This window comes from Armigeres subalbatus, chromosome 2, assembly GCF_024139115.2.
Source record: "Armigeres subalbatus isolate Guangzhou_Male chromosome 2, GZ_Asu_2, whole genome shotgun sequence".
In the NCBI taxonomy this organism is placed as follows: domain Eukaryota; kingdom Metazoa; phylum Arthropoda; class Insecta; order Diptera; family Culicidae; genus Armigeres; species Armigeres subalbatus.
This window is the reverse complement of record NC_085140.1, coordinates 168,670,955-168,684,712: the sequence shown is the minus strand read 5'-3', so window position 1 is coordinate 168,684,712 and position 13,758 is coordinate 168,670,955. Positions and strand designations below refer to the sequence as shown.

Below are 13,758 nucleotides of genomic sequence, written 5' to 3'. Positions count from 1 at the left end.
CCAAAAATGTGATCAATTTATTTCGACCGGCCTTCATTTTCTAGTCCATTCACTACAATTTATCAACATAGCACTTAGTACAGGAAGAGTAGTAGTAATAGTAGTAGTTGTTGTTCTTGTTGCATCCTATTGTGATGTGCTATTTTCCTTCCTATTACTGTTTGTACAATAAAAGCTGTTTATTTGGTTCTTGCTTTTTGATTGTGTTCTAAAATGATCAAAATCTATATTACAGTTAAAGTTTATTGAGTGTTCTGAAAGTTCCTCGGACAACATCAATCGGAAAGCACTAGATATTACCGATAATTGATTCCTACATAGTTCTAGCTGTTTAGTGTTTAGCCTGCACATTGTAAAGTTGATTGGAAAGCATCGCTTAAAGATTTATGTCGAGTTTTTCTGTTTTGGATTGCTTTTCGCTTATACGATAACTTTTCCTATGATTGAGATTTAGAATGGTCTGTTTTTCCTGTTGGACGGCATTTGGTGGCCTAATATTACTCGAGTATAGCAGCATGCTCGATAAGAAGTGTTATAGCATAGGAACTCATCTCATTCCAATTTTACAATTAAATATTTAAATGTGCTGTTAATCATCCTTTGAAGATCGTGTTTGCTAAGAAAAGTGCTAGCTAGTGGTATTACGGTACTTATTTTCGTGTATTAAAAATTAAGGTTAACAAATGTCATAACTTCGAAATACAATTCCCATCAGCAAATACAGCAACTTGATGGCCCATAAGCAAACATGTTATTCTTTTTTTATGATATATTATGTTCGAAGGTTTTCCAAAAAAAATCTGAAGAATTTTCCGATGAAACTTTAAAGAATTTTCCAAGGATAATCTGAAGAATTTCCCGAGGACCTATTATTCAAAGAATTTCCCAAGAAAATTCCAAAGAATTTCCCGAGAAAATTCCAAAGAATTTCCCGAGGAAATTAAAAAAAAAAATCCCGAGGAAATTCCAAAAAAGAATCCTGACGCAATTTCAAACAATTTCCAGAGAAAATTCCAAAGAATTTCCCGAATTAAATCCAAAGAACTTTCCGAGGAAGATCCAAAGAATTTCCCAAGGAAATTCCAAAGAATTTCATGAGGAAATTCCAAAGAATTTCCCGAGAAAATTACAAAGAATTTCCCGAGGAAATTCCAAATTATTTCCCGAGGAAATTCCAAATTATTTCCCGAGGAAATTCCAAAGAATTTCCCGAGGAAATTCCAAACAATTTCCCGAGGGAAATCAAAAGATCTTCCGAGGAAATTCCAAATAATTTCCCGAGAAATTTCCAAAGAATTTTCCGAGGAAATTTCCAAAGAATTTTCTGAGGAAATTCTAAAGAATTTCCAAAGAATTTCCCAAAGAAATTCCAAAGAATTTCCCGAGGAAATTCCAAAGAATTTCCCGAGGAAATTCCAAAAAGTTTCCCGAGGAAATTCAAAAAAAAATTCCGAGGAAATTCCAAAGAATTTCCCGAGGAAATTCCAAACAATTTCCCGAAGAAATTCCAAAGAATTTCTCGAGAAAATTCCAAACAGTTTTCTGAGGAAATTCCATAGAATTTTCGAGGAAATTCCAAAGAATTTCCCGAGGAAATTCCAAAGAATTTCCCGAGGAAATTCCAGACAATTTCTCGAGGAAATTCCAAACAATTTCCCGAGGAAATTCCAAAGATTTCCCGAGGAAATTCCAGAGAATTTCCCGAGGAAATTCCAAAGGATTTCGAGGAAATTCCAAAAGAATTTCCTGAGGAATTTCAAAGAATTTCGAGGAAATTCAAAGAATTTCGAGGAAATTCCAAAGAATTTCGAGGAAATTCAAAGAATTTCCTGAGGAAATTCCAAAGAATTTCGAGGAAATTCCAAAGAATTTCGAGGAAATTCCAAAGAATTTCGAGGAAATTCCAAAGAATTTCCCGAGGAAATTCCAAAGAATTTCCCGAGGAAATTCCAAAGAATTTCCAGAGGCAATTACAAAGAATTTCCAGAGAAAATTGCAACGAGTTTTCTAAGAAAATTTCAATGAATTTCTCGAGGAAATTAAAAAAATCCCGAGAAAATCCAAAGAATTTGCCGAGGAATTTCAAAGAATTTCCCGAGGACCTATTCAAAGAATTTCTCGAGAAAATTCCAAAGAATTTCCCGAGATAATTCCAAAGAATTTCCCGAGGAAATTAAAAAAAAATCCCGAGGAAATTCCAAAAAAGAATCCTGACGCAATTTCAAACAATTTCCAGAGAAAATTCCAAAGAATTTCCCGAATTAAATCCAAAGAACTTTCCGAGGAATATCCAAAGAATTTCCTAAGGAAATTCCAAAGAATTTCATGAGAAAATTCCAAAGAATTTCCCGAGAAAATTACAAAGAATTTCCCGAGGAAATTCCAAATAATTTCCCGAGGAAATTCCAAATAATTTCCCGAGAAATTTCCAAAGAATTTTCCGAGGAAATTTCCAAAGAATTTTCCGAGGAAATTTCCAAAGAATTTTCCGAGGAAATTCCAAAGAATTTCCCAAAGAAATTCCAAAGAATTTCCCGAGGAAATTCCAAGAATTTCCCGAGGAAATTCCAAAGAATTTCCCGAGGAAATTCCAAACAATTTCCCGAGGAAATTCCAAACAATTTCGAGGAAATTCCAAACAATTTCCAGAGGAAATTCCAAACAATTTCGAGAAAATTACAAACATTTTGCTGAGGAAATTCCAAATAATTTCCCTAGGAAATTCCAAACAATTTCCCAAGGAAATTCCAAACAATTTCCCGAGGAAATTCGAAACAATTTCTCGATTTCTCGAGGAAATTCCAAACAATTTCCCGAGGAAATTCCAAAGAATTTCTCGAGGAAATCCCAAGGATTTTCGCGAGGAAATTCCAAAGAATTTCCCGAGGAAATTCAAAGGATCTCCTGAGGAAATTCAAAGGATTTCCTGAGGAAATTCCAAAGGATTTCGAGGAAATTCAAAGGATTTCGAGGAAATTCCAAAGGATTTCGAGGAAATTCCAAAGAATTTCGAGGAAATCCCAAAGAATTTCCGAGAAAATCCAAAGAATTTCCCGAGGAAATTCCAAAGAATTTCCCGAGGAAATTCCAAAGAATTTCCCGAGGAAATTCCAAAGAATTTCCCGAGGAAACTCCAAAGAATTTCCCGAGGAAATTCCAAAGAATTTCCCGAGGAAATAAAAAAAATCCCGAGAAAATCCAAAGAATTTGCCGAGGAATTTCCAAAGAATTTCCCGAGAAAATTCCAAAGAATTTTCCGAGTGAATTCCAAAGAATTTCCCGAGGAAATTCCAAACGATTTCTCGAGGATATTCAAAATAACTTAGCGAGGAAATTCCAAAGAATTTCCCAAGGAAATTCCAAAGGATTTCCAGAAGAAAATCCCAAAGAATTTCCCGAGGAAATTCCAAAGAATTTTCCGAGGAAATTCTAAAGAATTTTGCGAGGAAATTCCAAAGGATTTCCAGAAGAAAATCCCAAAGGATTTCCAGAAGAAAATCCCAAAGAATTTCCTGAGGAAATTCCATAGAATTTCCCGAGGAAATCCTAAAGAACTTCCCGAGGAAATTCCAAAGAATTTCCAGAGGAAATTACAAAGAATTTCCAGAGGAAATTCCAAAGAATTTTCCGAGGAAATTTCAAAGAATTTCTCGAGGAAATTAAAAAAAAATCCCGAGAAAATCCAAAGAATTTGCCGAGGAATTTCAAAGAATTTCCCGAGGACCTATTCAAAGAATTTCCCAAGAAAATTCCAAAGAATTTCCCGAGATAATTCCAAAGAATTTCCCGAGGAAATTAAAAAAAAAATCCCGAGGAAATTCCAAAAAAGAATCCAGACGCAATTTCAAACAATTTCCAGAGAAAATTCCAAAGAATTTCCCGAATTAAATCCAAAGAACTTTCCGAAGAAGATCCAAAGAATTTCCCAAGGAAATTCCAAAGAATTTCATGAGGAAATTCCAAAGAATTTCCCGAGAAAATTACAAAGAATTTCCCGAGGAAATTCCAAATAATTTCCCGAGGAAATTCCAAATTATTTCCCGAGAAATTTCCAAAGAATTTTCCGAGGAAATTTCCAAAGAATTTTCCGAGGAAATTCCAAAGAATTTCCCGAGGAAATTCCAAAGAATTTCCCGAGGAAAATTCCAAACAATTTCCCGAAGAAATTCCAAAGAATTTCCCGAGGAAATTCCAAACAATTTCCCGAGGAAATTCCAAACAATTTTCCGAGGAAATTCCAAAGAATTTCCCGAGGAAATTCCAAACAATTTCCAGAGGAAAATCCAAACAATTTCCAGAGGAAATTCCAAACAATTTCCCGAGAAAATTACAAACAGTTTTCTGAGGAAATTCCAAATAATTTCCCGAGGAAATTCCAAACAATTTCTCGAGGAAATTCCAAACAATTTCCAGAGGAAATTCCAAACAATTTCTCGAGGAAATTCCAAACAATTTCCCGAGGAAATTCCAAAGAATTTCTCGAGGAAATTCCAAAGAATTTCCCGAGGAAATCCCAAAGGATTTCCCGAGGAAATTCCAAAGGATTTCCCGAGGAAATTCCAAAGGATTTCCCGAGGAAATTCCAAAGGATTTCCCGAGGAAATTCCAAAGGATTTCCCGAGGAAATTCCAAAGAATTTCCCGAGGAAATCCCAAAGAATTTCCCGAGGAAATTCCAAAGAATTTCCCGAGGAAATTCCAAAGAATTTCCCGAAAAAATTCCAAAGAATTTCCCGAGGAAATTCCAAAGAATCCCGAGGAAACTCCAAAGAATTTCCCGAGGAAATTCCAAAGAAATTCGAGGAAATAAAAAATCCGCGACAATCCAAAGAATTTGCCGAGGAATTTCCAAAGAATTTCGAGGAAATTCCAAAGAATTTCGAGGAAATTCCAAACAATTTCGAGAAAATCCAAAGAATTTGCCGAGGAATTTCCAAAGAATTTCCTGAGGAAATTCCAAAGAATTTCCCGAGGAAATCCCAAAGAATTTCCCGAGGAAATTCCAAAGAATTTCCCGAGGAAATTCCAAAGAATTTCCCGAGGAAATTCCAAAAATTTCCCGAGGAAATTCCAAAAATTTCCCGAGGAAATTCCAAAGAATTTTCCGAGGAAATTCCAATGAATTTCACGAGGAAATTCTTAAGAAGAGTTAAAAGAGTTTCCTGAGGAAATTTCAAAAAATTTCCCGAGGAAATTCCAAAGTATTTCCCGAGGAAATTCCAAAGAATTTCACGAGTGAATTCCAAAGAATTTCCCGAGGAAATTCCAAAGAATTTCTCAAGGAAATTCCAAAGAATTTCTCAAGGAAATTCCAAAGAATTTCCCGAGAAAATTCCAAGCAATTTTCAGAGGAAATTCCAAACGATTTCTCGAGGATATTCAAGAGAATTTACCGAGGAAATTCCAAAGAATTTCCCAAGGAAATTCCAAAGGATTTCCAGAAGAAAATCCCAAAGAATTTCCCGAGGAAATTCCAAAGAGTTTCCCGAGGAAATACCAAAGAATTTTGCGAGGAAATTCCAAAGGATTTCCAGAAGAAAATCCTAAAGGATTTCCAGAAGAAAATCCCAAAGAATTTCCCGAGGAAATTGCGAAGAATTCCCCGAGGAAATTCTAAAGAACTTCCCGAGGAAATTCAAAAGAATTTTATGGGGAAATTCCAAAGAACTTTCGAACTTAGGAGACTCCAAATAATTTACCGAGGAAATTCCAAAGAGTTTCCCGAGGAAATTCAAAAGAATTTCCCGAGGAAACCTCAAAGAATTTCCCGAGGAAACTTCAAAGAATTTCCCGAGGTATTTCCAAATAATTTCCCGAGGAAACTCAAAAAAATTTCAAGAGGAAATCCAAAAGAATTTCCCGAGGTATTTGCAAATAATTTTCCGAGGAAATTCCAAAGAATTTCCCGAGGATATTCCAAAGAATTTCAAATAATTTTCTGAGGAAATTCCAGAGACTTTTCAGAGGAAATTCCAAAGAATATTCCGAGGAATTTCCAAAGAATTTTCCGAGGAAATTCCGAAAAATTTCCCGAGTAAATTCCGAAGAAATTCGGAAGAATTTCCCGATGAAATTCCGAAGAATTTCTAGAGGAAATTGTGAAGAATTTCCCGAAGAAATTGCGAACAATTTCCCCAGAACATTCCTAAGATTTTCCCGAGGAAATTTCTTAGAGTTTCCCAAAGAAGTTCTAAAGAATTTCCCGAGAAAATTCCAAAGAATTTCCCGAGGAAATTCCAAAGAATTTCCCGAGGAAATTCCAAGCAATTTCCAGAGGAAATTCCAAACGATTTCTCGAGGATATTCCAAACGATTTCTCGAGGATATTCAAGAGAATTCACCGAGGAAATTCCAAAGGATTTCCAGAAGAAAATCTCAAAGAATTTCCTGAGGAAATTCCAAAGAGTTTCCCGAGGAAATACCAAAGAATTTTGCGAGGAAATTCCAAAGAATTTCCCGAGAAAATTCCAAGCAATTTCCAGAGGAAATTCCAAACGATTTCTCGAGGATATTCAAGAGAATTTACCGAGGAAATTCCAAAGAATTTCCCAAGGAAATTCCAAAGGATTTCCAGAAGAAAATCCCAAAGAATTTCCCGAGGAAATTGCGAAGAATTCCCCGAGGAAATTCTATAGAACTTCCCGATGAAATTCAAAAGAACTTTCGAACTTAGAGACTCCAAATAATTTACCGAGGAAATTCCAAAGAGTTTCCCGAGGAAATTCAAAAGAATTTCCCGAGGAAACCTCAAAGAATTTCCCGAGGAAACTTCAAAGAATCTCCCGAGGAATCTCAAAAGAATTTCAAGAGGAAATCCAAAAGAATTTCCCGAGGTATTTGCAAATAATTTTCGAGGAAATTCCAAAGAATTCCCCAAGGAAATTCCAAAGAATTTCAAATAATTTTCTGAGGAAATTCCAGAGACTTTTCCGAGGCAATTCCAAAGAATATTCCGAGGAATTTCCAAAGAATTTTCCGACGAAATTCCGAAGAAATTCGGAAGAATTTCCCGATGAAATTCCGAAGAATTTCCCGAGGAAATCCCGAAGAATTTCTAGAGGAAATTTCGAAGAATTTCCCGAGGAAATTTCAAAGAGTTTCCCGAAGAAGTTCCAAAGAATTTCCTGAGGAAATCCAAAAGAATTGGAAATATTGTTAAAATCACTAAAGCAGCTGAACCGGAAAATAGTGACACAAAAGTATTCCACAGCATCAGAGTTATCCCGGGAATCTTTGCAGATGATGATAAAATGAGGGAAAAATTGGGAAAATTTATCAAATCAGAGAGAATGTAATGTGTTCTAAAATTTACCTTGGGCCTTAGCCAGTACTGCAATTTCTCATTTTCAATGTATTCCACAAAATTTCCAAAATGAATGATGGATTTTTATTGGAGACTGAATGGAACCCTTCGGGGACTACGACATTTCTTAAAAAATATATAAGACATCACTTATGGATTGGAAAGTCAGAGGTCCCACTATTCATAACGGTTCTATAACATTTTATACGGATGGCTAGAAAATTGGAACAAAAACGGGAGCAGAAATCATCGGCCCTGGGGTAGCGATCTTAGTGAAAATAGGAAACTATCCAAACGTTGTTGCAAACGGATGTTTTTGCTATAATCACATGTGATAATGTTTGTATGGAGAGAAAATAAAGGTATGGCAATGTTTTTACATTCTTTAATCACTTTATCATAGTGTTTTTTAATTATATAATAAGTTCATCACATGTTTACAGATATTTTTACATTTAGCATAGCATAGTAATATTTTCAAATTGAATTGCAGATATTGTAAAGTGTTAGTAAAAGCTTATGAAAATGAAGGTGTATTAGGGAGCAGGATGGACATAGTCGGCGACGGTCAAGCTGGTCGAGCTTCTTAAACACGGAAGTGAGCAGCTGCATCAATCAATCCACCACATTATCCATGGGAGGATGAAAAACTGCCTGCTGGCTGGTTGGATGGCTTCATATGCCCAATCTGTAAGAAAGGGCACAGACTAGAGTGTGCCAATTACAGAAGGATTACCCTTCTGAACTCGGCGTACAAAATCCTGAGACCGCTTAAGGAGTCCTTCATCGGCGAATACCAGGCAGGTTTTCGTGAGGGCTGATCAACGACGGATCAGATATTTAGGCGGCGAATGATCCTTGATAAATTTCAGGAGTGCAGACCTACCATTTGTTCATTGATTTCAAAACAGCGTACGATTCAGTGAAAAGAAATTAGCTGTGGCAGATAATGTCCGAACATGGTTTTCCGACGAAACTGTTTAGACTGATACGTGCAACGCTGGATAACTCGAAATCCAGTATTCGGATTGCAGACGAAGGGCCAACCTCGTTTGTGACCTTAGACAGTTTGAAGCAGGGTGATGGACTTTCGAATTTATTGTTCAACATTACACTCGAGGGCGCTAGCGTGCAGAGGAACGGCACTATCACCACACGGTCGCATATACGGGCTTTGGGACGACATCAATCGGAATCAATCGCAGAGCATTAGTGGCGGCTTTCGTCCCACTGAAGAGGGAGACGACGAGGATGGGCTTAACCATTAACTCTACCAAGACAAAGTACATGGTGGCAGGTAAAGATAGAGGAAGACCTAGTGGTGATAGTGCTGAGGTGCTTGATGGGGATGTGTTTGAAGTTGTTGATGAATTTGCTTACCTTGGAACGCTTGTGCCATGTGACAATGACGTTTCCCGTGAAGTGAAAAGACGTATTGCTGCTGCGAATAAGTCTTTTTACGGATTACGTAACCAGCTTAGCTCCCGCAACATGCAGACGGAAACGAAATTTTCTCTATACAAAACTAATTCTAACAGTGACCGTTTATGGACATGAAGTTTTGTAGCGAAAAGTGCTGCGTACAATACTCGGAGGGAAACTAGAAAATGGTGTGTGGCGCAGACGCATGAGCTGTATCAAGTATAAATACGAGAAAGGCAAGAAGAAAATATTGTGAGATAGGGGCCAGCGACTTCGTAGAAGGCTACGAACACGCTGGCTGCACGCGGTGGAATCGGACCTGGGGACCCATAACGTTCGAAGAATCTGGAGGAACATCGCCCCAGACCGACGATTATGGAGGTCTGCAATACGCCAGGCATAGGTATCCATAGCCAACCAGGTAACCAGGTAGGTAGTAAAAGCTTATTGTATTATACAGCTTAATTTCTTACATCATATCATACTCCATACTCCCATCTTTTCCAGTGTCATCTTTAAATTTTTTTTCTGCTTATTTCTGTAACTTTCTGCTACCTTAGCAAAAACGAACAATTAAATCAAAGGAAGTTCAACAAGACGGGTGTAAACTATGGCTATTTGCTCACATGAAATGTCTCTCTGTCCGGATCTAGGGGACAGCTGCCCGATACTGAAAATGGTTTCTCATTACAATTTGATGATTATGGTCTTTATTTAAAATATGGCTTCTAGTACTCAACTCCACATAATCAGAAATTCTATTTTTCAATAGATTTTAATATTGTTGATTCAAACCTTACAAATAAATTAAAAGTAATTTTGAGTCAATTTTCTTCAATCGAATATTTTGAGCAAAGCTTACACCATGAGGATCTGCTGGTTCATGGAGATTGAAGGACCTTTGAATAATATCCCAACAAAAAATTATAGAAGCTCCTCTCCCAGCACCAGAACCATTTTGAAAAGTGTTTGTTATTTGGAGGAGCCCGGCGCTGGAAAACCTTCCACTATTTGATAAATGATGATCAACCTACCCTGCAAGATGCGAATAGTTCAACTCAATGGACGTAGTGATTCATGTGTAATAAGTAATTTAAAACATGTTTATCACTCTCCCTGTTTTCAATTCCTAGCGTACTACAGCGATCTTCAAAGAAGTCAACAGGATAATCAATTTTTAATGCACAGTTGAACATTTTTAGACGGACGCAACATTTTAAGTTCATTGTCAAACAAAGTTAATCCGTCAGAGTATTTATATTGGGCTAATTTGGCTAATATTTTAAAAAATATGACGTTTTTCAATCATGTGCATCATCAATCAAATTTACAACATTAAAAAAATTGTTACAATTGGTTTGAGCACAGCATTTATTGGGCTTGATTTCAATCTTTTAACGACCAGATTTCTAAACCAAAAACATTCCCAAAGCTATAAGATTTTAAAGCTATACATACAGCTCACACAGTTCAAACTCGGACCTATTGCTTGCGATAATTAAAACCCTTAATTGGTGTATTTTGTAATCTTCTAATTAGATATTTAAGCTCATTTTGTCCCTATGGATTGCAACACAAATATAAACTAGTTTCATGATAGATTTCTTTCAAAAAGCTTGATTTTAGGCATTGTGATAGATACAAGCATTGCAATAATGTTGCACCGCACTTAAGTTAGATCATGAAGGGTTGTTCTAAAGAGTTGAAATCGCTAAGAATAGTGTTGATTGTTGCTGCTTGTTGATATCTCCCATTTGTTAGCACGTTCTCGAAAATACGTATTCGTTATTTACAACCCTATCTAAGCTGGAGTCTTGGACTCTTTGTTCTTCGCTGGATACTTTGTTTGTCCACTATGCGCCTCCAAAGTTAGGACTTTACTTATTACAGCCTTCGGTTGCCATTTTCTTCATATTGGAATGTTTCGCTTTTGCTTAAATCTACCTTTGATATGAGTGCATACAACAATGTGTGTAGATGTTGTGGTAGTAGTATTCAATAGGGTTCTTTTTACAATATTCAGCATGACACCGGGAGGTTACTTTAGTCTAGTGTTCTACGGGACCGATAGAGTGTGTAAGATTACGGTTTGTGGTTTTACGACATCGAAGGTAGCCCTAAGGCATGTCAGACATATTGGCGGGTTGTTTAGCATAGGAAGATTGGCTATCTAAGGTAATCGCTAAAACTGTTTATCATACTCGGTGATTCGGCTCGTAGCTCTTCATTCAGCTCAGCGAGCCTGGAAGATAACGGTGGCTGGCGTCGTCTGGCGGCCAAGGGTGTAGCAACCAACGATTCTGCTGGGGATTCCATCCCGTCACTTTGTTCACCTGGCAAGAAGTTTCATGAATCAACTGCGATTATATATGTTTGATGCGGTACAAAAACGGTGTGATCTAACTTTACTTCTAAACGATCGGGTTGAACACTAATTCTAAGTAAAACTAACCATCATTTAACGACCAGCAATATTTTCCTGTTTGATTTATTATCTTGCAAATTATTATAATCGATGAAACTAGAAGCGGAGAATTACGGAAATATATTGCTAATCATTTGAGATGCTTTGCAAGCAAGTTTCGAATGGTTTCTGATGGTGGATTCGTTTTTTTAGTGCAGTATGATACCAATATTGGATAGTTGATTAAGTTTAATAACTATTGAGCTATCTCACGAAAATGCAGCTATGCATAATAAGCTATTCTGAATAATGTTTTTGATAGATCGTTTGATAGGGTAAATAATATCTCTGAATGAAGCGCTGCTGATAACTTGTAATGGGAATGCGTTTTACAGAAAAGCGGGGATATCTAAATGAACTAACTAATTTAACTTAAATAAATCGAATCGAACAGAACATTTGCTAGAAAATATTGCTGGTGTTTAAGTGTTACTTGTACATTATTAATATTTGGTTTTTGATATTCAATACTTTTTCTACGTTCGCTTATTTTTGTTATTTGTGGTAACTTTGTGTTATATAAGTTTGGAACACATTCATGTGATCTTTCATATATAATATTTATAATATACGTCAAAAATGTATAATTAAAGAATGATTAACAACTTTCTTTGGACAGATCGGGGTCTACTTTGAACATTTTAAAAACAACAATTTTTGACGCAATTCTCCGTCAAATTTCCATTATTACTCTGTTTTAAGGTGATTATACAATAAAGCCAGAAATCAGCCATTTTGTAAACCACGTGTTTTTTCAATATTTTTTTCAAGAGCACGAGATGAAAGAACCATAACGCGTATGGGGCTGAAATAATGGTAGATCGTTTGCTTAGTTATGCTGAATAATCATAATTTGAGTTTCTAAACTATTACGCCAGATTTGGGCTTTTGGAAATGTATGTAGATAAACGTGTGGTGAATTTGGAATTCACCACGGGCTTCATTCTATAATCACCTTAATAAATTTGATATTTCTAGGGTTATAGGCTTAATAAGAGCAACAATTCATTTACGACATATTTCACGAAGTTTTAATATCAACTTTTCTTGATTAATGACTTGTGAGGGAAGTCAGATTTTCTTTTTTTTTGGAAAAGATGTTTAATTTTGATACACATAGTTAAGTTTGCTATTTAAGGTGTTTTTTATGAGATTGCGAAAAAAAAAAGATTTAGCTGCCGGTGGGACTTGAACCTACATTATTCCATTAAGTACACGGACGTATTACCAATTATACAACAGCTGCTCTTGCGAGAAGTTGTTCCATAACCAGCTAATAACGATGGGATGTAAATGCCCCGTATCCATCGAATCTGCTTTGGCACAATTTTACACCTTTTCTCTCTACCCAACTAAGTATCTCTCTACCAACAATTCTGAACAACAGTCGAATACGTTTGAATCACAAACTTGTCGTATTGAGGTGGGTTTGCTTCTGCAACGACAATAGAGGAGCGTTTGCCACCAGTGGTGAAATTGGGTCTGTGGTTCAGTGGTTCCCAACCTTGCAGTGCAGTGGTTCCCAACCTTTCCGGGATCGCGACCCCTTTTACGATAAGCCTACGGCCCCTGGATATGTCATGCTGTAATCAAGAACAAACCTACATATACTAAAGTCATTTTATTTCAATATCTAATATGACATTCTAGTAATTCATTCAATGTGATTTTTGTATTTGCATTTGTGATACCAGATCCAGCATACGAGTTTTACATGTCTGATAAAGCCGATCTTAAATCGTAATCAATGTTCAATCTCTTTCTCGCTTTGGTTTTCATAAAAACTGGCCTTTTTTTTTCACTAAATAAATCAGAAGATGACGAACCATTCCGCCAAATATTACAAATTCACATATTCACTCTGGATTTCATCGGCAAGGCTAGCCACGTCCAATGTAAATAAACAAACCAAACCAACAAATTTAAACCTTTGCTTGCGTCTCTAAATTGAATCAGATAGGTTTCCTTGCCCTGTAACTTCAAGTTCAGCGAGTTTAGCTGATGTCTGAAAGGTGAGCGAGACGTTTCTGCCATTCTTCTTCATTGAGATTGACAAGCAAAAAATGTCTATCCAAGCTTTCCAAGAAAATAGATTTCATCCCCCAATTCAAAAACGTTAATAAAATTGCCTTTTGAAAGCTAACAAAACGGCAGTGTAGAAAAGAAGTACTTCGTGATCTGCATTCATTTATTTGCAGAGTTTTTCGTACAAACATGTGTTGAGAGCTACAAATTTCATTCACAATTAATAGTATCCAGCTCTTTTGATGTAATTGTTGCGTGTCTTACAAGTAAGGACATATCGATGAATATATTCTCTTCTCTGAAATCCTAATTTTGATTCAAGCATCATTGCACTATGGTCCAGGATACAGCTTTATGCGGAAAGATGCATTTTATGCTAAAATAATATTTTTGAGAAAAAACTGTTTTTCTACAAAATTGTTCGAAATAGTAAGGTGCTACCAAAAAATAAAGTAGCCCATCATATAAAAAAATGTGAAAATATTACTGACATGTTGTGTTCATCAAAGTAGCGCAGCTTATTTCAAAAAAAATTGCTAAACAAG

General features: G+C 36.3%; 1 protein-coding gene across 1 annotated transcript in view; it reads right to left on the bottom strand.

Annotated features, from left to right (window-relative positions):
* LOC134211150 (potassium voltage-gated channel protein Shab-like) overlaps positions 1–13,758 on the bottom strand; it is a 593,106-nt gene that overhangs the window by 81,399 nt on the left and 497,949 nt on the right. Inside the window, 1 exon segment of the mRNA XM_062687792.1 lies at positions 10,926–11,057. Coding sequence (XP_062543776.1) covers positions 10,926–11,057 — 132 coding nt within the window.